The 25,441-nt window shown below is 42.1% G+C and overlaps 1 protein-coding gene across 1 annotated transcript in view; it reads left to right on the forward strand.

The window, feature by feature from the left end:
* Positions 1-629: 629 nt before the first annotated feature.
* The window catches only part of LOC144513524 (synaptic vesicular amine transporter-like), a 44,834-nt gene continuing 20,022 nt past the window's right edge, over positions 630-25,441 (forward strand). The window contains exons 1-8 of the mRNA XM_078244620.1: positions 630-792; positions 835-914; positions 6,354-6,408; positions 6,508-6,591; positions 7,393-7,488; positions 8,766-8,855; positions 9,023-9,066; positions 17,515-17,575. Coding sequence (XP_078100746.1) covers positions 660-792; positions 835-914; positions 6,354-6,408; positions 6,508-6,591; positions 7,393-7,488; positions 8,766-8,855; positions 9,023-9,066; positions 17,515-17,575 — 643 coding nt within the window. The 5' untranslated portion in view covers positions 630-659. The remainder of the gene's footprint in view (positions 793-834; positions 915-6,353; positions 6,409-6,507; positions 6,592-7,392; positions 7,489-8,765; positions 8,856-9,022; positions 9,067-17,514; positions 17,576-25,441) is intronic.

Genomic DNA, 25,441 nt, shown 5'->3' on the forward strand with positions numbered 1-25,441 from the left:
TATTATGATGATTATTATTATGATGATGATTATTATGATGATGATGATGATGATGATGATTCTTCTTCTTCTTCTTCTTCTTCTTCTTCTTCTTCTTCTTCTTATTATTATTATTATTATTATTAGTATTAGTATTAGTATTAGTATTATTAGTATTGTCTGTTCTGACTCTTTATAAAATGCTGTTGTTAATAAGAAGAGTTGCGTTGAGCCCTGTTTCTGATCAAGCGAGCAGTGTGAAAGCTCACACGGTGGCATCAGCTCAGTATTGATCCATCATCATTACAGCCGAGTGTTAGGCGTTGTGTGTGTTGTCCATTGTTTGGGCTGATCTAATCGAGTTGCAGTTTGAATGTGTGAAGGTAGGTCTGACGGGGACCCACACACATAAAGGTTGAGTGACGTCAGCGGTGGCTCCAGTCAGTAGAAAGACAGCATCCCGTCCTCCCAGCCGCGCTGCTGCCGCTGCTGTTGGCCCCTGCGCATCCCAGGTAAGATGCTCTGCAGCGCTCTGCCTCACATTCTCAGCAGTTTATCCACCGCTCCACATAGACTGGGAGGGTTATTTGTTAAAGTTACTGACCAATCATTGGCACTTGTCTCTCTCCAGGAGGTTCTGTCGTCCATTCTATTGCCCTGCTCTTTTCGGGACTAACACCATGGGGAGACTGGATGCGCTTCGGCAGTTTAGTTTGATCAAATGGCTCCGAGAGGAGAGCCAGTCGAGGAAACTGAGTCTCTTCATTGTTTTCGTTGCTCTGCTCTTGGATAACATGCTGCTGACTGTAGTCGGTAGGTACACTCCTACTTTTCTCGTTTTCTTCTTTGCAACAGGTAGTCCAGTTCCCCAGGTCTGTCCAGAGATGCCCAGTGTCTTTAGCTCCAGTCAGTCAGTCAGCCAGCAGATCAGCGCAGTGTGCGGACTCAACCCTCCATCAAACCCCTCATAATCATGTGTCCATATTATATGTCTGGAATATAGGGAAAGTGGCAGGTTACCATTGTCAACATTATTATTATCATTATTACATTTAACCATAAGCGGAGTTTAAAATTCGAGCCAGGGGGGCAAAAAAGAAAAACTCATTGTAGCAGCTGAGACCTGGCCTACCACTTGGGGAACACAGCACGAGCACATATGAACAAAATAAAACATATATGTTTATTTTTAAAGCAGATTTTAAATTACATTCTAACAATTTAACAACTCGCCCTTATGAAATCCAATCACAGCACGGCTGTTTTGGAATGCAATATACAGACGGTGGCGGGATGAACATGGGAACATTAAATTCAACTAAAATGTAACCGTGAACAATCAGTGTTGGACCTCCAGTCTGTTGAGATGCCTCTCCAAACGCAGAAACCAAGTGCAGTCTCACCATAAAACGTTAAGACACGTTGAGAAAAAAGATCCATATTTTGCCATTATCCAATGACACGGAAAAAAAGTAATCCACAGTGATAAGGAGATCCACTTCGCAGTTTAAACAAAGTGAAATAAACGTATAAAAGTCCAAACCTACACAAACACGCATTCAATTAGTAAGCTGACATCACATTTATATACATGGCATTTAGGAAACCTTTATTGCAACGTTGGCACGCAAGATGTCCAGACTAGTGCAACATTCATTTTCGTTTTTTGTGTCCTGCAGATGCAGCTTACTAACGATTTTGTTGACGCGTTTGTTATTCAATGTCTGTCATGTGAGAAAATAGAACATGTTTCCATGAAGAATCAAAAAAGGTAGATTGTTTTTTTTAATACCAGTTCCCTCAACCTGGTTTGTCTCACTGATTCACTCTGAAGAGTCTTGCTGTACAAATGTCTTTATTTTCTGTTACCAGCAGCAACATTCGACCGTGAGCGTATTTCTGCCTGCCTGCATCACGTCATGAGCAGTGCTATATTACTCCCTCCTACATAAAGTTCCACTCAGCAATATCATAGAATGTCAGGGTGTGGGGTCGCCCCGTGGATTTGGGGTTTTGGGTGCTGAACATGAAAAGCAAACCGGGAACCTTTGTTGCATGTTGTTCTGAGCTTCTTCCTACTCTCATTTCCTGTCACCTCTCTGCTTAAAGGAGAATTCTCTTAATAATCTTGATAGCTATAAATATGCGTGTACTTTCGATTGAAAAAAACCCGACCCAACTCAGACATTGTTTAAATTCACCTACCCTGTCTCGATCCTGCTGGTAGGTAGCTCATGCTGTTAGCTGCTAGCTGCTAGCTGTTAGCTGCTAGCTGCCGTCTGTTGATAATTATAACGCAGCAGTTCCGTATGCATTTGTAGCTCATCCATTTTGTGTGTGATCGATCTGGTGTTGGTGAGTAGGAGGCTTGGCAGTGGCGATCTGTGTGGTAGTTCCCTTAGCCGCGCTAGCAGGCCCGACCGGCATCCTTGCTTCTCGGAGTGATCGGCACACTGTTTACCTTTTCCTGCTACACCAGGACTTCAGCGCGAGACTACAGCTAGCCTAGGGTGACCAGACGTCCCGGTTTGACCGGGACAGTCCCGATTCTAAGTTGCGTGTCCCGAGTCCTGACAAAAGCCTGTCGGGATGCTAACATGTCCCGGTTTACACCAACCACTATGCAATTGTACCGGTTACATAGCCGATGTGTTGTTATTATAGCCCAATCATTAACTATGATAATGAAAAATACCATTCACCAAGTTTCTCACAAGTTCAGTGGGTGCATTTTCCAAAAGAATGCTTTCATTCTGAAACATAAAGTTGGTCCCACACAAAACTCACTAAAATGTCTTTTAATATTATTTCTTAGATATGTAGGCTACATACCAAGAAAATTCATGAATATTAACTGAGATACTCCATTATGTTGTGAGCTGTAGGCCTACGTGTGCTGTTGGCAAAATTGTGTCTAATCTGTCTGTGTCTATGTCTGACCTGGGCTGGCACATGTTCACGTTAAAAAGTGTGTGCGTGCACGAGCACTACGGTCACGCGCACAGTGTCCCAGTTTTAGTTCCGGGAAATCTGGTCACCCTAAGCTAGCCTTCTCTAACGCTAGCTATCACTGTGCAAGCCACAGACATCATTTGGCCCGTTTCCATGTAGTTACATAGTCACTGATATGGTCATAACAACTACAGTGCTCAATTACCTATTTTTGAGGGGGAATAAACTTCAAGTTGTTGTCGCAAAGGCATGACCTGTCCTCTGGAGGACATAGCCAGACCACCAGGCGCTCACTGGCTTGTTTTCGGGAGCGGGAGGCAATGAAGGCAGGGAGAAATCAGAAGCAAGGATGCCCGGTCGGGCCTGCTAGCGCAGCTAAGGGGACTACCACACAAACCAACACTGCCAAGCAACATGCAACAAAGGTTCCCGGTTTGCTTTTCATGGTCAGCACCCAAAACCCCAAGGCCACGGGGCGACCCCACACCCTGACATTCTATTATATTGCTGAGTGGAAGGTAATGTAGCACTGCTCATGACGTGATGCAGGCAGGCAGAAATATGCTCACAGTCGAATGTTGCTGCTGGTAACAGAAAATAAAGACATTTGTACAGCAAGACTCTTCAGAGTGATTCGGCGAGACAAACCAGGTTGGAATCTTGTTGTCAAGTTAGGGCCCTGTTCATGTTGCACAGACATTTTAATTGCATTTTCTGTCCGTTAAGAGGCACAAAGGCACTCTAAAACTTGCCCTGACAACTGCCGTTTTAGCTCAGTGGATGTTCGTACACGTAGCTGCAGCTACTCCATGTTGCCTGCACCGATTCGGGACGTGTTTTTTTTTTCAATCAAAAGTACATGCATATTTATAGCGATCAAGATTAACATAAAAATTGGCCGGAACATGAATTTAAAACGGAATTTAAAACTCCCTAATAAAGCCATAAAATTCACAAAAATGCCAGGAAACAGAGTGCTAGCTTTTTGCACAGTAGAAGATGAATATATGAAACATTTAGGTTGAAGCACTGAATGATCAGCCCTATGACTACACTTATGGCCACACCATTCCATCAAAAGGAAATGATTTAGATGTACAGTAATCTGTATTTTTTCCCCAAAATTCAGCCTGAACTTCTGAAACTTCTCCCATCACCCAATACAGTGGAGGTGAATTGAATCTTCTGTGGTGGTCAAAGCTGTGAAATGTCATGTACCATTTTTTTTTATAAGCAACATAATCCACAGGGCTCACTGGCCCACCAAGAGCCAGGTTCTGTCTGATTTCTGCCTGTATAAAGGAAGTTTTTCCTCACCACTGTCACACCAAATGCTTGCTCTTGGGGGGAATTGTTGGGTCTTATAGAGTGTGGTCTAGGCCAGTGGTTCCCAACCTGGGGTCTGGGCGCCCCTTAGGGGGGCGGCAAAGATCACAAGTCTTTATCTGGTTTGAGGTTGAGGGAAAAAAGAAAATTTGCACGTTAAACAAATTAGGATAATACACTAGAATATATAATGAATACAAAAGTCTGTATAAAAACTATATATTTTTGTTCTCGCTTAAAATTGTAGGCAGGCTACTTAGTAGGCCAAACCTCCGGGACCTCTTAACCTGGGATCCTTGCTGTCATCAGGTCAGCTGCTAGCTGCTATCATCCTCGTTTGTCCTGCCGCCACAGCATCACTATTTTATGAACGAAACATGGCGGAGAAACGTAAAAGTGCTGATAACTTCTCTGTATCAAAAAAGAAAGTAAGGCTCTATCTCGAGAGTTACCTCAACTTCGGTTTCAGGGGGGGCTCAGCTTTTCTTAGACATGAGTAGGGGGGGCACCAAGGAAAAAAGGTTGGGAACCACTGCCCTAGACCTACTCTATCTGTAAAGTGTCTTGAGATGACTGCTGGTATTATTTGACACTATAAATAAAGTTGAATTTAATTCATTTTCTTTAATTTAATTCAACATCCAACAGAAATTGAAGAGAAAAAGCAGCAACAGACTCCCTTTTCAAGTTTTAGAGAGGGAAATCTAATGCTGCATATTGAAACCCTGTCAGTTTAATGTCATGTTGGTTTTGAGTGTGAATGTCATGTCAGCTCCAGATCCAGTCAAACTGAATCAAAAACGGCAGAATTCCCGATTATGTGTGATTGCATGTGTGTGCATATGCATTGTCTGTTTTCTTGCATGGATTCAGGCAGCCAATCAACAAATAGCCCTTCAAAATATACTCGTACTTAAACTCCATTAAGGAGAACACTATTCTCATGATCACCACCAATGCAGACATTATAAATTGAATTTCTTATTGAGACCAAAACAGAGCTAAAATGTGAATAATGGACTTTCTTTTGTTAAGCTACCAGAAACATGACTTCAAATTAATCCTAATGTGTAAATTGGTTATTGTTTGTAACACGTCAGCCATAACAACTTTATGCAAATATGTCAGGTAATATGTTGGTTTGTTGCCACCCAATGGCCACATCTTTTAAATAATAATGGCTTTGCTTTAATGAACTACCTGTCTGCATCTGTTAGCCATTCAGCCAGCAGCTTAGAGACTGCTGCTATCATAGAAGGCCAATTTAGCTTCGATAGTACTGTAGTAGATTCTTTTGGACTAAAATTTGCAAGGAGCAGCCATTATCATTGATTTTAGGTTTGATTTTTACTTCTTCACATGTTTCATTCTTTGTTGTTCAAGTTGAGTGGCACCTAAAATCTAGAGGATAACTTTATATTATACATATTATTATAACAATGGTTCAAGAAAATTCTGAAGAATCAAAGCTACCAGAACAGAGCCAGTCCGAAGATTTGAGCAGAATGTGAGATAAATGTTCAGTGGAGAGGGAGAAGCGTGGATGCTCCAACATTATTGGCACTCACCTCAAAAGCAATATTTAGTGTCTCCGATGGGCACTCAGATATGCTGTAATTGAGGCAAGGAACATTACCTGTTCTTAGTCACCTTCCCTCCTGACAGAGGACAATACAAGGCAAGTCAAGCATGTCCAGTATCTACGGGGGATACAACAGCTCGGTGTGCACGGCAGCTTTTAGCATTTTAATGAAAGAAGATGTTGTCATAATCCTCCTGTTAAAATGTCAGGCTAACAATTGTAACATGTCATGCAAATACAGAATTTCTTCAAATGCTTTGTGTCTATGGTGTTAAAAAGACACTATTTATGCAGTTTATTTGAATCATTTTGGCTCTCAGGTAATGAATCCGTACTGGTTGTACCTTCCATTTTGATACTTCATACACAGTTGGAGACGATCTACATCCTCCATACCTGCAATAATTTCCCCTTTCAATGAAGCCATTTATTTAACCTGTCTGTGTGTGTAGACACCTCAAACTATTTATAAGCCTACATGTAGTCTTTTTTTCTCTTTGTCCCTTTAGAATAGGATACCAGCTTTCCCCTATTCGCTGGCTTCTGTATCATGTTCCTCTCTACTATCAGTAAGTTCCATCCAACGTCTCGTCATTATCAGAAATCTGAATGCTTGCATCATGCCTGATGTTTCTGTCTGTATTTCTCTTGTTCCTGCTACTGTGAAGTGTTTGCCTTCTCATCGAGCTACACTCTGCTGTTTGTGGCCAGATCCCTGCAGGGTGTGGGCTCGTCCTGCTCCTCTGTGGCTGGTAAGAGCCCCCACCCTGCAGAGATCTGAGGAGCAGTTAACCAGAAATCCACCGGAGGTTAGAACGCCAACACAAAGACAGAGGAAGGGGACGGACATCCGGCCTAGAAGACTGTCATCCGGCGGAATTTACGGCGGCACCGTAGCAATCCCGGAAGTGGAACATTGTTAATATAGACTATCTTAATATTAACATAGAATGACATGCACAGCATGTAGAATAACATTCACCAAAGTAAAATACAGACAAAACAAGATACCTAGTTGGCTGCATGCTACAAACAAGGGAATAGTCTTAAGAGGTTTCCCTGTGATCGCTGACATTCGTTGTAACAATTGTAAAACTTTCATCAGAGTATTAAATTGTCCGTGCTTTCTGTAAGCTTGCTGTGACTTTCTCACGCGTGCTCATCCCAACGGGCCTTGCGCGGAGACTTCAAAAGTACTTTCTTTTTACCAAATAAAAATCACGTATTAATAACAAATGCAACTTATATAAATTCTCAATCATGACAACAAATTATACATTATTATAATGGAATTGCAACAATTACAGGCCCTTTAGCTGAAAGAGAAAAAGAGTAGGAACCCCCTATTATATATACTGTATAAAATTGAGGTGCATATTATAAGAAAGTCATCATCATCATGGAACTAGCTACAGTGGCACTCATGTCAATCACAAAAAGTATTTCTTGTATAACTTTTATAGTACTTGCTGTATCAGTAATGGTTTCGTTGTATAAAATCTGTTTGAACAAGTGATAATTCATGCAGGATCTTTACGTCTGTGTGTTTTCAGTAATGGGAATGATTGCAAGTGTGTACACCGATGATGAGGAGAGAGGCCACGCTATCGGGATCGCCCTGGGGGGCAACTATACTGTTCTCCCTATGTGTAATGCACTTCCAGTACGTTGACACAACAGCAAGCCAAACTCGAATTCACAAGCCAGGACGATGAGCGCCTTGCTCCTTTTATTGACTTCAGGCAGGTGAAATTGACGAGTGAAAACTAAACAGAAAGAAAAAGACAGATACTTAGACTCTTATACAGCAAGTTGCTATAGCCTACTAAGCTATCTTAAACTATTCAAATACAACACGTGAACAATGTGCTAACTGCCCATTCACACATTACAGGCTACATTAACATCAGAATAGCATTACTAGCATGCAACTTAAATTCACACACATTGCGGTAGCATTAATATCAGAATAGCATTACTAGCATACAAACGCGACAGATAACATGAATTCAATGATGAATGGATCAACAAGGTTCACTGACTCTACAGCTACATAAAAAATGCAGGTTAAGTAATGACAGAAAGAAGTACTAAAATTACAGCCAATGCTGTCGTGGGCGTGGGGGAAATCAATAGTCCAACTCGGAGATTCACCATGTTTCCTCTAGCCTACTTCTTCTACTATTACTAGTTACGGAAATGTAAACACATTACGTGCCACGTATTTCAAAATAAAGGTTCCCTGCAAACTATTCCTGAATATATTTTACAATAGAATTAAGTTTAACACATCAAATTAACTTATATCAAACATTTTTGAATGAACCAAATTCTTAATAAATCTGAGGACAGAACACCAACCAAGAGACATTTCTGTAAAGGTGCCAACAGACTAAACATGGAGCATTCAGCATGTACCATTAATGCTGAGTCCTTATTAATACATTTTTGGAAGAAAAAAAACACAGCCATAACATATTGTTTACAGCTGCACTAGGCAAGATTCTTAGCTTAACACATCCACATCTGTTCTGAACAGAAAAAAAACATTCCCATCCTCTGTGAATAACCTCAAAACTTCAAGAAACCATAAAGCTGTGACCAAAGACATACAAACTCATCATTTAAAACCAGTCAAAGTCTAAGCTAGTAAAACTGTTTGGGGCTTAATGGGGCCATTTCATGAAACTTGTCACCCCAACATTTTTAGTACACAAGTGAAAACATATATTTCATGGTTTTAGTATTCATTCCATACAAATATCTCATTTTAAAACGTGTTTTTCCTGGTACGTTTTTCAAAACTAACCTGAAACACTTGTTGCAACGTGAGCTGTCTTAAAAAGCTAGGTTAAAAAGCTGCATTAACTGCAGTGATATTAAAGTTGATCTCTCCATAACTGACCATGCAGTGTTTTCTCCACAGTTGGACCCCCATTCGGCAGTGTGATGTATGAGTTTGTTGGGAAGACGGCTCCTTTCCTTATTCTGGCTTTCCTGGCTTTGTTTGATGGAGGTACAGTTACATTGTCTCTTACTGTACATCCAAACCAAGAATAGTCACTGTAGAAGCAATGTTAAAGATAATGTGTGAGCTCAACATTGTTGAACACAATTCCATACATTTTTGTATCTTAGATATCAAAGGCTTACATTGAGTTAATTCAATGTGTGTCTTTACAGCTCTGCAGCTTGTTGTTCTTCAGCCCACCAAGGTGGAACCAGAGGTGAGTTTGTTTGCATGATCATTCATTTCCTAAAGCTTATTACTTCATTAGGATGACCTTTACAGCTGCAGAACATTTCAAAGAATTTTTTTATGGCATTTTTTTCTAAATTGGATCATACATACAGGAAGTGTGGAGAGAAACAGAGAAGGTGGATGACATGCAACAAAACATCCATGGCCTTTGGTAAATGGTAAATGGACTGCACTTACTGTATATAGAACCTTTAACCTGACACTAGTGCAAAAATACTTTACAGTGCCATTCACCCAAGCAAACAAGGACACTCAGGGACAATTTAACATTCAGGATCCAAACTTCAATTCTGCAATCCATTTTAAGCTAAAGTTAAAATGACTGACTTAAACCTGTATAAGCCCACATGACCTGAATGAGAGCAACAAAGGGAACTGGAAGTATTTAAAGTAATCTTCCGTTAGACCATTACTGGCTCTTTTCTTTGATCTGTGGAGTCAATGGGTGTCTTTAACAATGGCTGCCAAGAGGCACCAGGGAACAGCCAATTAGAAAGGCTATTTGGAAAAAAAGTACAAGGAAAGGAGTAGTGGTGTAACGGATCATAGTTGATCCGTGGTCCGTATGAATCAACACTCATGATTCAGAGTGAACTGCGGATTAATTGCAAAGTTTAACCATAATAATAGTGTGAAATACATTTTTGCTGTCGCTGTTACTTAATGGAGGGTTGCCGTAAAAAGATACAGGCAACACAATGACAGTTAAGTTTAGGCACAAAAACGACTCCCCAGTTTGAACGTGTTGGGTTTTATGACAATTCTTTAAGCAATAAATGGAAAGCATTTAAAAATATATATTGTCACCCCTTTTTTGGTGCTGATCGGAAAATTGATCCGATCCATGACTCAAGGCTGATTTAACAATGGAAGAGCCCATGGATGTCAGTCACATTTGTCTGCTTCTCCATGCTTATTCCTCTGCATGGAGTTTTAATCGTAATTGTAGCAAAGTGGTTGGGGCCATTAGAATTAAAGAGAGTGAAAAGCACTTCACAGTGGCTTCAATGAACTCATTAGAAATAGTTTTTGAACACTAAGTAATGACTGCTTCAGAAACGAGAGAAAGAGTGCTCTCGTGCTTCTTTTCAGGATGACACATGATCTGATATATAGAGGGTTTTCACCGATATCACGTTCTGCACGGGCATATTGGAGGCACTCGGTGTGAACAACTGAATGGAGTAATGGAGTATTGTGCGCTTTGGATAATTTAATACTTTAAATCAAATCAATCAAATCGCGTCCAAGATGAAAAGGCATATAGGGAAGGACTTGGACCACATTTCAAGAAATTACGGTTTACTGGCGGTGCAGATCCCTACGAGTTGGCTCCCTCTTCTTGGATCCATGGCGACCCCGTGTGAAGGCCAAAGTAAGTAATGCAATAACATCTTTAATCAACCTAACCTTAACTGTATGATATCATTGTGATACTCAAGGTGTAGCCAAGTGACTCTCAATAGTTTTTTTTTCATTTCAAAGACCGAACAAGACAGATTTTTCCCTCGTAGATCCTGGTTGAGCTTTGCCAACCACAAGCGCCTCCTTTCCTCTGATAACTTCTGGCATTCCTCTCCCTGGTTTTTAATAACTTTTGGAAGTCGATAATATTCCAAATGTTTTTTTTCGGTCTGACCTGTTGGTACAACCTAAAACACGGCAATAATTAACCATTTTCCTTGACGGCGTTCGGGATCTACTTCAGTGCCTGTGCTTTGTTATGATGCGGAGTACCTCAAATATAGCGACTTCTGGTCTGATGACGGGTCGTGAAAACCCTCTATTAGCGGAAATACTAGCCAAACAGATCTGCTGATGGAAGCAAAGCCAACGAGGTAATTAGCAGATGCTTTCACCTTTTCAGTATTTTTCATCTAATGCATTTCTAAAAAAAAATGCCCCAGGTGCCTCAGACATATCAATTTGGCTCCACAGAGGCTTGCAGCAAGGCACAATAGGGTTGTGTACCGAATGTGGAACTTTTTAGAGTAAACCCTGCATGTTCAACACATTCTTACTCCCAGCGTATCAAAAGCAACGCTTGGTCAGGGGCCTTTGACGTTTGTTACTGACGCAAAAGTCTCTTTTAGCGTCTAGTCCTTTGGCGTCATATTTAGATGCGTTTGGTCGGGACTCTTGGCTTAAATTTTGGCTTAGATTTTAAACCCGTGCAGGGCTCTATCATTGGGTACTGGCACCATATTTCAGGTACCGGTTAAAATGTGAATGGTACCTACATTAGTCCTATTAGGCTCTGATAGTGTTATTCTGCTTATATTTAGCAGTATATCTCATTCTCCGTTTTACATGTATAACGTGTTTGACTTTTTATTAGCTCCAAATACCATGGCAATTCTTAAAAGTTACAATCTGGAAGATCTCTGTTAACCTATGGTGCTAAGCGCGAATTGTAGGTGTGTTTTGGGATCTCACTTCCCAGAGATCTAAACTGTGTCACCTGTGTGACGTCAGTCAGTTGGCAGCTGAAGAGCAAGTCTGTTGCGCTAGCTCCGCCTACCCTCTCTGGTGGACCAACCTCTGCAGGGTGATGGAAATGATGCCACTAACTGTGCGCCACGTGATTTTTTTTCCGGTAACGATGCCACAGACACCCAGATTTTAATATTGAAAATTCAAGGGCTTTCATCAGTGGGGCATAATGGTAATCACCATTGTTTTACCTCATTCAACGATAGATAGTGACTTAACAGACGTTTATTTAAAGGAAAATCTTCAAGATTATTACTTTAAGGCAGGGGTCTTGGTAACACTTTATAATAACCATCATTAATAGATGGTAAATTGACAGTTAATTCATCTTAAGTTAATTGTCATTTTACTGTTAACAAACTATTAAATTATTATTAATAATGTTTAATTATTAGTAGTGCTGTAAATTAACAGTTTATTGTTACACACATTATATCCCTCATATACTATATTAGGTATCGGGTAATGATTCAAAATATTTGTAAACCTTTAAGAAACCATTTTTAAATCATCTTTAAACATTACATCGATAGATGCAACACTTTGTTGAGGGTTACTAGTTGTTTTGTAAACCGTCTATAAACAGTTTCTGGATGGTTATTATAAAGTTGCAACATATTAAATAATTATATTTAATTTTATATATATATATATATACATATATATATATATATATATATATATATATATATATATATATATATATCAAATACATATTTATCAGAGACAACTTCCAGAATGTGGGAGTGGAGAGGATGGAATGGCCTGCCAGCAGTCCTGACCTCAACCCCACTGAACACTTGTGGGATCAGCTTGGGCATGCTGTTCGTGCCAGAGTGACCAACACAACCACGTTGGCTGACTTGCGACAAATGCTGGGAGAAGAATGGGATGCCATCCCACAGCAGTGTGTGACCAGGCTGGTGACCAGCATAAGGAGGCGGTGCCAGGCTGTTGTGGCTGTGTATGGTTCTTCCACACGCTACTGAGGCTCCTGTTTGTGAAATGAATCAATTGCCAATATGTCTTGTTTCTTCAAACTTCAATCATCCAATCCACCAAACACCAAACGAGTCAATGGCAGAATAAGCTGTATGGCATTGGCAGAGAAGATTTGGCAAATTGTTCATGGGCGCAACCCACATACTCAGCGCTGCTGCTCATCCCACAAATGCATGTTCCTTACAAATGGGGCACCATTTCAAAGGGAACTAAACAGGCTTTCCAACGGTATGACTCATTGCCAAAAAGCATCGTTACCACAGAGAAACAATCTACCAAACACAAATTTCCTTACTTTTTGTGCTAAGTGTATATATATATATATATATATATATATATATATATATATATATAATTTTATATGTTGCAACTTTATAATAACCATCCAGCCACTGTTTACAAACCAACTACTAACCACTGACAAAGTATTAACTATCTATCTAAATAATGTTTATAGATGGTTTACAAAGTATTTATTAACTATTTAACAAGGTATTATAGTCATCTGTTGCAACTTTATAATAACCATCCAGAAACTATTTATAGATGGTTTACAAACCAACTAGTAACCCTCAACAAACGTGTTAGGAATATCTGGTCCATCTATCGATATAACGGTAATGTTTATAGATGATTTAAAAATGGTTTCTTAAAGGTTTACAAACATTTTTTAATCATTAATATAGTAGTCAGTTAGATACCTAATATAGTATATGAGGGATATAATGTGTGTAACAATAAACTGTTAGTTTACAGCACTACTAATAATTAGTAAACAATATTAATTATAATTTAATTGTTTGTTAACAGTAAAATTACTGTTTGCTAACAGTTAAATGAAAATTAAGTAAAGATTAATTAACTATCAATTTACCATCTATTAATGGTGGTTATTATAAAGTGTTACCGGGGTCTTCAATGTTTTTTTAAGCCAAGGACCCCTGAACTGAAGGAGAGACGGAGCAGGGAACCCCTACTACATATATTGTATAAAATGAAGTTGCATTTTAAACTGGGCCTACAACAACTTATATATAAGTAGTAGCTTAGTACAACTTAGAATACTAAGCTATTTAAATAGCCTAATAATTGTTGGCATGATTTTATGAATCATGTTTCGATGGTAAACATACATGTGTCACAGAAACTCCTCAGGATGAACTGTATCTGTGGATGGCCTTGGTGACTACCTTACATATAGGCCAGTAAGCAGTGGGGATTTATATTTGCTAATAACATTTACATTTTTGAAAAAACTTTTAAAAATTAACAGTAATTTGAAGGCCCCCCTGCAAATATTACAAAGGGTTGATTTTGTCTTTGTAATACTGACTGAATTCTATTTTCTTCTTATATTTGATTTGTTTTTAATTATTTATTCATACGTTTTTTAAACCAAGGTAGTACTGTCAGCCAGTTTGCATGTATTTAACAGGTGTTTGGTTACTTTGCCTTGCATATCTGCCCACTGAAAAGAATGTCATTGGAGAGTTTGTGTATCCAAGGGTATTACAGTATTACATTAAATATTGTTGCAAATATTATCCATAAATTAATTCAGAATACTCACAAGCCCCCCGGCTGAGCGCCGCTACGTTGGAGTTTAACCCGGTGGACGAGAGGGTCGCCTCCCTACGCTTGCGGGTTGTGGGGGGGGGAAAACTCTGACTGTTGTTTGTGCATATGCACCAAACAAGAGTTCGGAGTATTCGGCCTTCTTGTAGACCTTGAGTGGAGTCCTGCATGGGGCTCCAGTGGGGGACTCCATAGTTCTGCTGGGGGACTTCAACGCACACGTGGGCAATGATGGAGACACATGGAGAGGCGTGATTGGGAGAAACGGCCTCCCTGATCTAAACCAGAGTGCTTGTTTGTTGTTGGACTTCTGTGCTAGTCATGGATTGTCTATAACGAACACCATGTTCGAACATAGAGATGCTCATAAGTGTACTTGGTACCAGAGCACCCTAGGCCAAAGGTCAATGATCGATTTTATAATCGTTTCATCTGATCTGAGGTCGTATGTTTTCGACACTCGGGTGAGGAGAGGGGTGGAGCTGTCAACCGATCACCATATGGTGGTGAGTTGGGTCAGGGGGTGGGGGAAGACTCTGGACAGACCTGGTACGCCCAAACGGGTAGTGCGGGTAAATTGGGAACGTCTGGCGGTGGCCCCTGTCCGACAGACTTTCAACACACATCTCCGGCAGAGCTTTTCGTGCATCCCTGTGGAGGCTGGGGGCATTGAACCCAAGTGGACAATGTTCAAAGTTTCCATTGCTGAAGCTGCGGCGAGTAGCTGTGGTCTAAGGGTCTTAGGTGCCTCAAGGGGCGGTAACCCACGAACACCGTGGTGGACACCGGTGGTCAGGGAAGCCGTCCGACTGAAGAAGGAGTCTTTCCAGGATATGTTATCCCAGAGGACTCCAGAGGCAGTTGCAAGGTACCGAAGGGCCCGAAAGGCTGCAGCCTCTGCCGTGAAAGAGGCAAAGCAGCAGGTGTGGGAGAAGTTCGGAGAAGACATGGAGAAGGACTTTCGGTCGGCACCAAGGTGCTTCTGGAAAACTGTTCGCCACCTCAGGAGGGGGAAGCGGGGAACCATCCAAGCTGTGTACAGTAAGGGTGGGACGCTGTTGACCTCAACTGAGGAGGTAATAGGGCGGTGGAAGGAGCACTTTGAGGAACTCCTAAATCCAACTAATATGCCCTCTATGGTAGAGGCAGAGCTGGAGGATGATGGGGGATTGTCATCAATTTCCCTGGTGGAAGTTGCTGAGGTAGTTAAACAACTCCACAGTGGCAAAGCCCCAGGGATTGATGAGATCCGTCCAGAAATGCTTAAAGCTCTGGGTGTGGAGGGGTTGTCTTGGTTGACACGCCTCTTCAGCATTGCGTGGAAGTCTGGGACGGTGCCTAAGGAGTGGCAGACCGGGGTGGTAGTTCCCCTTTTTAAAAAGGGGGACCAGAGGGTGTGTGCCAATTACAGGGGTATCACACTTCTCAGCCTCCCCGGTAAAGTCTACTCCAAGGTGCTGGAAAGGAGGGTTCGGTTGATAGTCGAACCTCAGGTTGAAGAAGAACAATGCGGATTCCGTCCTGGTCGTGGAACAACGGACCAGATCTTTACTCTCGCAAGGATCCTGGAGGGAGCCTGGGAGTATGCCCAACCGGTCTACATGTGTTTTGTGGATCTGGAGAAGGCATATGACCGGGTTTCCCGGGAGCTACTGTGGGAGGTGCTGCGGGAATACGGGGTGAGGGGGTCCCTTCTCAGGGCCATCCAATCTCTGTACAACCAAGCGAGAGCTGTGTCCGGGTTCTCGGCAGTAAGTCGGACTCGTTTCAGGTGAGAGTTGGCCTCCGCCAGGGCTGCGCTTTGTCACCAATCCTGTTTGTGGTATTTATGGACAGGATATCGAGGCGTAGTCGGGGTGGAGAGGGGTTGCAGTTCGGTGGGCTGGGTATCTCATCGCTGCTTTTTGCAGATGAAGTGGTCCTGATGGCATCATCGGCCTGTGACCTTCAGCACTCACTGGATCGGTTCGCAGCCGAGTGTGAAGCGGCTGGGATGAGGATCAGCACCTCTAAATCGGAGGCCATGGTTCTCAGCAGGAAACCGATGGAGTGCCTTCTCCAGGTAGGGAATGAGTCCTTACCCCAAGTGAAGGAGTTCAAGTACCTTGGGGTCTTGTTCGTGAGTGAGGGGACAAAGGAGCGGGAGATTGGTCGGAGAATCGGCGCAGCGGGTGCGGTATTACATTAAATTTATTGCACCGTTGTTACGAAAAGAGAGCTGAGCCAGAAGGCAAAGCTCTCAATCTACTGGTCAGTTTTTCTTCCTACCCTCACCTATGGTCATGAAGACCGAAAGAACAAGATCCAGGGTACAAGCGGCCGAAATGGGTTTCCTCAGGAGGGTAGTTGACGTCTCCCTTAGAGATAGGGTGAGAAGCTCAGTCATCCGTGAGGAGCTCGGAGTAGAGCCGCTGCTCCTTCGCGTCGAAAGGAGCCAGTTGAGGTGGTTCGGGCATCTGGTAAGGATGCCCCCTGGGCGCCTCCCTAGGAAGGTGTTCCAGGCACGTCCAGCTGGGAGGAGGCCTCGGGGAAGACCCAGGACTAGGTGGAGGGATTATATCTGCAACCTGGCCTGGGAACGCCTCGGGATACCCCAGTCAGAGCTGGTTAATGTGGCTCGGGAAAGGGAAGTTTGGGGTCCCCTGCTGGAGCGGCTACCCCCGCGACCCGGTACCGGATAAGCGGACAAAGATGGATGGATTAATCGATGAATTCAGTCAGTGCTATGACACCCAGACACTAGAGTAGTTCTCAAAGGTTATATTTCACTGGGAGGAGGTTAACTTAAAGGTAGTCTATAGCTACAACCTTCCTCTTCCAGGATTGCTCTGGTGCTGCCGGAAATTCCGCCAGATTTCACTCTTTTACGTTTTGTTTGTGTTGCCAACTATGGTTAACTGCTCCTCAGATCTCTGCAGGGTAAATCCAGACAGCTAGCTAGACTATCTGACTAATCTGAGTTTTCTGTTGCACGACTAAAACTACTTTTGAACGTACACGTTCCACCAAAACAAGTTCCTTCCTGAGACTATTTTGCAGAGGCACCGTGGCTCCGTCCAGCGCTTCGCGCCGCCCAAGACGATTGTGATTGGTCTCACAAATGGCAATAAACCAGTGCAGGTTTTTCTCCTGCACTGGTGCTGTGGAGGAAGGTCTAGCAAAGCGAGACTATCTTGAAGGTGATGTTGGCAGTGTGTGCAAACATACAAAGGAAGTATAACAATGCTTTTCATCACTGAGATTTGTAACCTGAGTCTTTTACAAGTGGGTTGGGTTGAGGGCTATGGTATAAGCTTTTTGTATTTAATGTAGAATGTTGTTCTTGTGCCTTTGTCCTTCACAGAGTCAGAAGGGGACCCCGCTGTTGACGTTAATGAAGGATCCATACATTCTGATCGCAGCTGGTAAGAAAATAATAGCAGCACAGTATTATGAAGAAACCTAATGTCACCCCACTTAGAGAAGCGTCAGTGGAATATTGCTTTTCATAATGGGGTTGGGAGAAGAGCAGGGAGAGAAACTGACCTGCATCTTGTTTTTTGTCTAAAGCACTTTGCTTGGCTTGGACTTGTGTTGTGAAGTGGGTTTGGCATGTTAAAGAGAGTTATCTATCCATGAGAAAAACGCTGTGAACAATACTGTGTTCAGTGTGTGTGTGTGTGTGTGTGTGTGTGTGTGTGTGTGTGTGTGTGTGTGTGTGTGTGTCAACTTGTAGCACTAGCGTAATAAATTAAAATTAAACTATTACAGAAAACCTGTGTTTTAAGCTCAGTTTAGATGTAAGTGTATCATTTAATAACAATGTTCTTTGTCACACATATTAGTTGCTTTAGTGCCATCCATCCACTTATTGTGGCCCCTCAAGCTTTTTCCAGAGGGATCCCAACAGGTTCCCTGGCCAGATGGGAAAAATAATCCCTCCAATGTGTTCTGTGCCTGCCACGTGGGTCTTGTCCTAATTGGGCGTGCCTAGAACCCATCTACAATTAGGCATCCGGGGGGCATCATAATCAGATGCCAGAACAACCTTAAGTGGCTCAAACGCCTTTTCCTGTTCCTAAGGTGGAATAAAATAATAGTTTATTTTGAACAACATACACAAGAATAAGCAAAAAAGTTAAAATACAAGACACAAAAGTATTTCACTGTAAAAGAATATGCAAAATAAATAAATACTCTTAAATAAATACTCTTGTCCAAAAGGGAGTAGGATAAGCAAAAGGCTTTTCGGGTCCTAAATGAACATACCTTTACATCCCATACCTTTAATTATAAAATAATCCTTATCAATCTGTTGTTTTTCAATCAACATTCCGTTGTCAACATTAAGTCATTGAATCAACATCAAACTCTGATGTTGATTCTACATCATTTTGCACCCTGTTTTAATATTGAAACAACGTTAAAATCCTGTCCATAGATCAGCGGAATTTCAATGGTATTTCAATTATCAGGAATATTGAAACAATTTTGAAATTTCAACTGAACTAAGGATCAACGTGATTTCAATGGAATTTCAATCATTATTAAGCCATAGAAAAGTATTGTTAGGCATACGAAAATGTAATGCCCTAAATTAAATAGCCTATAATGAATATCCTGCTTTATCTACAGCCAGGATGTTAAAAAGTGATGGAACATTTGAAAGCTTGTATGCCTATAGCGTAGCCTAAAACACTGACCACACTGTTTAAGGTAAAAACAAATTCATTTTATTAGCCTCTTATTCCTTTATTTGTCCTCTTTAGCATATTTACAGTTCATGGTCCTCTCACGTCTGACTGGTTTGTCGTCCAGTCCTACCTGCCCTGTCTGGCGCATAGCGCAGCAACTGTTGCACAGCTTGGGCATCTGCTGTGAGCATCTAAAACAGAAAATGCAAGCACAATGCAAAAAAAAATTAGCCTTTAAGTTAAACAGAACACCCACATATGCACACTTGGAAACAAAGTCAGTAGCCTAGGACTAGGATAAGGCAATTTGTCCAGTGTTGTAGGCTAGCCTATCATGTTTTCCCTACATTCAAATTACTTTTCAAAATTGCCCAAGAATATGTGCATGGGTTTATTCAAATTAAAGGGAGGCAAAAAAGATCAGCTTGCAGTATACCTTTCATAAGGAAAATGTCTGAGGCATCCCCCCCAGGACACAAACACACACACACACACACACACACACACACACCTTTTTACTTGCTTCAGTCCATCCTGCAGGTGATCTCTTTTTTCCCTCTCCACCTGGCATTTTCCTCTCTACAAACACATTACAACACCATTAGAGCAACAAATACTGTCACATCCTTGCCAAACATCAGTTCAAAATAGATTTTTATGCTAAGACTAGCGCTAGCTAACGTTAGCTAGCATTAGCTAACATGACTTAATTCTAAAAGTTGTCCTCAGCAAAATCCAAAAGCTATAATGCAACTACAAATGGAAATTCAGTCATATCCAATCATTTCCTTGCCAAAACATTTCCAACTTCATCTGTATCATATTCTAAGACTAGTAACTGCTAGCTTACGTTAGCTAACAGCTGCAAACTGCCCCAATGTGCACTGGAGGTCACAGGTCGATTAAGAAGGCAGAACTACATCATCAGCAAAACAGTGCAGTCCTTAGATCACAAAATTGGATGCTCCCCAGTAGTTAGCTGCTCAAATTCTGTCCACGACAATCAAATGGGGGTAGTGTGTTTAGGTTGTGGCAGGGGTTGCAGCAGGGGGGAAACTCGAAAAAACACAGGGAACCTGTGCCGAAAAGATGACACCGACTCAACTTTTGGCGAAACGCAAACCCACCGGTTTTGAGGCGGTGTGAGAATCCTGTACAGTGAAAAGGAAACATCACTGCTTTTATCGCTGCCAAAAGAAAGAAACTTTGAGGGTAAAAAACGAAAGACGAGCACTGAACTGCCCGGGAGTTTGTGTAATAGCTGAATGTTTCCTGCAACAACAAGGCACTCGATGTGTCTCGCTCCTCTCTTTTCTTTCTCTCTCTCCTGTGAAATGAAGCTGTCTTCAGGTGGGGTCGGAAACGTTGTTATCTATAAACGATCAGGGGTTTAACAACACAACAGGAAGTCACACAAATGGGCCGTTTCATAGACACTCCCCTGGCGCACTACCCTGCTGTTGGAACCAAACAGTGTGTTTAACCTGACTTTAAACAAAGAGCCAGTGACCGGCAAGACAAAGAGAGCACAGGAGGCCTAACACATGGCCTCAGACAAAGGTGAGGCCTGCACAGAATTCTCAAAGCCTGGAAACTTAGCACTTCCATGTGAAAAAGTTTTCAAAATGGAGAAAGCACGTTCAACACGAGGAAAAATGTGGCCAGACTGGTGGAAGGTCTAAGAACTGCAAGCAGCGTCTTCACACCTTCAGGAACTCTGAGTCTTCCCATTGGCTGAGGTTCCTTGAGCGCACCAGGAATAAAAGCCCCCCGTCGCTCACTTCTCACAGCCCTTCACTGGTAATTCGTTGCTGTAAGAAGACACATCGTTCCGCGCTGTTCGAGAATAACTAGTATCATTCGCTGGCCGAGTGAGCTGAGGGTATCTTTTGTGATACAAAAGAAAGGATCCAAGTCAGACACTAAACCCAGTATCTCACCAAATCTGCAGAGAGGGTAAATCAACCCTGTTTTCGAGGAAAAGGAGGACACCGCACTCTGTTCTTTTCTTCAAAATCGTCTGGACTGTTTTCCACTCCACTGCCCTGGACGGAGCAGGCTTGTTAATCTCTGGCGACAGGTTAACCTGTGTTCTGTTCATCGCAGAAAATCCGCCAGACAAAACTAACAGACTGCACACCAAAATTAAGAGGCTTTATATAGTTCTGGGCAGATTTAGGACAGTGTGCATTTTATTAATGAGTAATTGCTATTATTGCTATTTGTTTTGCAATTAATATGTGATCGGACTGCTGTGTCCCCAATTAGTGCTGTGAAGAATATCACTGATCAAGATAATGTTGAAAGTTGTTGTTGAAATTGTAACTGCTACCTCCCGCCGTGGAGAAGTTTAATTACAGTACAAGCAAAGCCATAATCCTCCCCTTCGTCACTCAACCACGGCGCTGTGATATAAAAGATGTAGGCTATCATAGACCTGGGTAGAGACAGAGTGTGTGATTATTGTTACCGCGGAGTCAGCTGTGAGCCCGCAGAAAGGGCCAGAAAATAACAGTCTCTCTCGTTAAACAAACACTTAGATTTGGCTGTAACTTTGCGTTAGGTTAGAATCTTGAGTAAACAAGGAGAGTGATTATTTTCACCACCACAGAGGATCAATATTTTCTAGGGTTTTGTCTCTCAATCATGTTTTCCCTCCCTTTCTGTCTCTCTTCCTTTCCTCCCCTATACACAGACACACACACATTTACACAAGCGTCCATTGTTTAAACAGCTGACCTCACCTGCTACCAGAATCACGCAAGAAGTAACAGAGTTTCAACCGCCATTTCGGCACCAAAATAGCACTCTGGGGTGTGTCCCCTCTTTATCTGTAACACGTGTTGAAGTCTCGCTGGGTTCCCCGCTATTTCAACATTAGGAGTAGCCATTTTGAGGCTGGTCCTGGCCCATCTCAAGACCTGCTTACCACCTTCACTGGACCCCTTCCAATTCACCTACCATCAGAACAGGAGCACAGAGGATGCCATCTCTACGGCACTTCACTCTGCCCTGTCCCATCTTGACAATAGCAACACCTATGTGAGAATGCTGTTCATTGACTTTAGTTCAGCATTCAACACCATCATCCCCTCCAAACTGATCACCAAACTCAGTGAACTGGGCATCAATACCTCCCTCTGTAACTGGACAGACCTCAGTCTGTTAGGTTAGATAATCACACCTCCTCAACCATCACCCTGAACACTGGCATACCACAGGGATGTGTGCTGAGCCCTCTCCTTTACTCCCTCTTCTCCTACGACTGCACACCTGTACATGGCTCTAACACCATTGTAAAGTTTGCAACGCTACAGTGATTGGTCTCATCAGCAACAATGATGAGACGGCATACAGGGAGGAGGTCCAGCACCTAACATCGTGGTGCACTGACAACAACCTGGCTCTCAACACCAAGAAGACCAAAGAGCTCATTGTGGACTTCAGGAAGTCTAAAGCTAGCACACACACCTCCATTCTCAACAACGGGATTGAGGTGGAGCGTGTCATCAGCTTCAAGTTTCTGGGTGTCCGCATCTCTGAGGACCTCTCTTGGACCCTCAACACCTCTACCCTGATCAAGAAGGCTCACCAGTGTCTCTTCTTTCTGCGGAGACTCAAGAAGGTCCACCTGTCTCCTCAGATCCTGGTGAACTTATACCGCTGCACCATTGAAAGCATCCTCACCAACTGTGTCACAGTTTGGTATGGCAACTGCTTTGTCCACGCCCGGAAAGCACTGCAGAGTATCATCAGTTCCTCACTCCCCTCCATCAAGGCCATCAAGGGCAATCAATGCTTGCATAAGGCGCACAGCATCATCAAAGACTGTTCTCACCCCAACCACAGCCTGTTCACCCCACTCCCCTCCGGGAGGCGTTTCAGGTCTCTCCACACCCTCACCAGCAGGTTCAGAGGAAGCTTCTTTCCTGCGGCTGTCACCCTACTGAACTCTTTCTCTGCATCCCGGTGACAATTCATCTACTACCTACTTCTTGTCCTGCCTATGCACCACCTGTCTATACTTTGTATATCACATTGCACTTTTCTGCTTTTTTTGCACTTCTGGTTAGACGCAAACTGCATTTCATTGTCTTTGTACTTTGTACACTGCACAATATAAAGCTTTATTGCAGACACAGGTCCATATAACACATAATACAATATGCATAGTATAAAAAAAGAGATGTAAAAATACATAGCCTACAGGATATACAATAATACATAAAAATTGCATATTAGCCTATAGGATATACAAGCTATTGCACCAATGTCGTCTTAACCTAGAAGTGTATCTATAACAGCTTTTCAGAGGGCTGACTAGAGCTTCAGTTATGTGGTTCTCTGACTTGTCCAGGCGACACATAAAACTAAACATCAGTTGTCTTAAAAGTGCCTCACAAGTTGGCACTCTTGTGGACACAAAGAAATGACTAGCACTATGCCACCTAGGGACACGGAGCAGCAGCCTCATTGCATCATTGTATGCTACCTTGAGTCTCTGCATACTCTTTTTCTTATAGTTAGACCACAATTGAGCAGTATACAGGGGTATGATGTGGGTTCTAATTGAGCAGTATATAGGGGTGTGATGTAGGTTCTAAACATAAAGCACTTCACAGAGTCAGAGCACATAGAGATACTCCTTATAAGCATGTTAGCTTGAGAGTAAATTTTACAGCGCTGTTGGTAGAGGTCTTTGTCATCTGTCCAGTCATCAGATATGACATGACCTAAATATTTAGTTTCCTCACACACAGCAAGAGGACTATCTGACAAATAAAAGGTCGGAAAGGTTGATTTCCTGTCCTCGTCGCTTCTAACTATCATTATGTGACTTTTCTTAGCATTATACTGTAAGTCATAATCAAGGCCATACTGAGAGCACACATTCAGCATATGCTGCAGCCCAGATTCAACAATTAAAGTTGAATCTAATCTAATTTTGGGACTTTGTACCAAACTACAAATAGCCTCAAAGCAGGCGGTCCCCCCCGACTGCCATCTTGAACCTTGCGTGGTTAGCCTGACCGCGTGGCCCCGCTAAACCCCCCTTTTCCTCCTCCTATCCTGCATACACCCACACACACACACAAGCTGGATTGCTGTTTTGTTTGCTAGAACTGTAACAAGTCGATAGAGTTTGGATGATTGAAGAATTATTGATTGACCATCAGTATTTTTGAAGTTAAATAAATCCTATAGAACTTGTTGTGGTTATTTGTGTATTGTATTGTAATAACAGCTGGATTATACAGGTCAGTGCTCGATCTTTCACCCTTCGTTTGTCCCTTTTAAAGCTACAAAGACAAATTAATCAAATTAATTGAGATCTGTATTTAAAAGAGACCACCTTTGAGACTGTTTTCACAGTTCAGTTATTGGCCCCTGAGTTCAGGGTGGTGCCCCGTTTTGATTGTTGTTGATTGTCAATTTAGTAAAGTTATTATTACACATATTCATGACTTTATTAATATTGATAAAACATATTTGATAAATTGCTAATAATTGAATCTGTACCCCCCAGGGTTAGGGTTAGTTCCCAACACTGCGGAGAATCACCGGATAGTTTTTTTGGTCTGAATGCACCGTAAGCCATTGTTTCTACTCCTGACTTGTCTGATGGTTTGGCAGAAGTCCTCCTTGCATCCAGATACCTGTGTACTGATTCAGAAGTTACCCAGGCTAGGCGAGCCTGAAAGGCCTTCTCTTTCATCATGATGGCTTCTTTTACAACTGTTGTGTTGTTGGATTACTACAGCCACATGCAACAATAAGCTGACATGACAGAAGTAGGACATGTAGAGCATCCAAGTAGAACATGCCCCGCTCAGATTCCATGTTCCCAGCCTTTTCACAGGAGATGGGGGGATTGCACCTTGCGAACAGGGGCCGCTTCTAGATTTTCTCAATTCACCCTCACTGCATGTTTGGGTTTAACATTTGTCTAGCCGTCTGGGGGTTTGGCTGTTAGACATATGATCGCAGATCTGACGAAAAAACTACAGTTGATTGGTAATCCGATTGTACTGCCTACGTGTTCTGATCAGTGGTGATTTTAGACCCTTTTTAGGGGGCTCCATCCCCCTTAAATTTCATCTCAGCCCCCCTACAAATTATAATAATAAAAAACAAATTTTATTTTTTTAAAATTAATTTAATGCTTCAAGTTAGAGTTTGCAAACGTGTCTGTTAGTGACAGAGGGCAAACACTTACAGGTTCAAAGAAACAGGTTTAATATCCTGTGTCGCTGTCGCCAATGCTATGCACCTGTAACCCAGTCAAGGAAAGTTTTATTTTTTATTGTTTACTCTTCATTATCGATTCTGGTAGTGCATAAAAGGACTTTCGTAGTTTTTTCATATGGTCAATATTTTGCATTTATCCTCTGTTATAATAATACATACATATATTCATTGTTATCCAGTGAAATTTGTGATTTAGCAGGGGAGGCAAATACTTTTGCAAGGCACTGTATCCGTGTCACATTCTCATTAGGAGCTGAGCCCCCCTAAAGATCTGATCCTATCTGAAACTTTTTTATTACTGGTCACATACAATCATACAGTACAATGTAGTGAAATTCAATCCCTGCA

This window comes from Sander vitreus, unplaced genomic scaffold (assembly GCF_031162955.1).
Source record: "Sander vitreus isolate 19-12246 unplaced genomic scaffold, sanVit1 ctg270_0, whole genome shotgun sequence".
NCBI classification, from domain to species: Eukaryota; Metazoa; Chordata; class Actinopteri; order Perciformes; family Percidae; genus Sander; species Sander vitreus.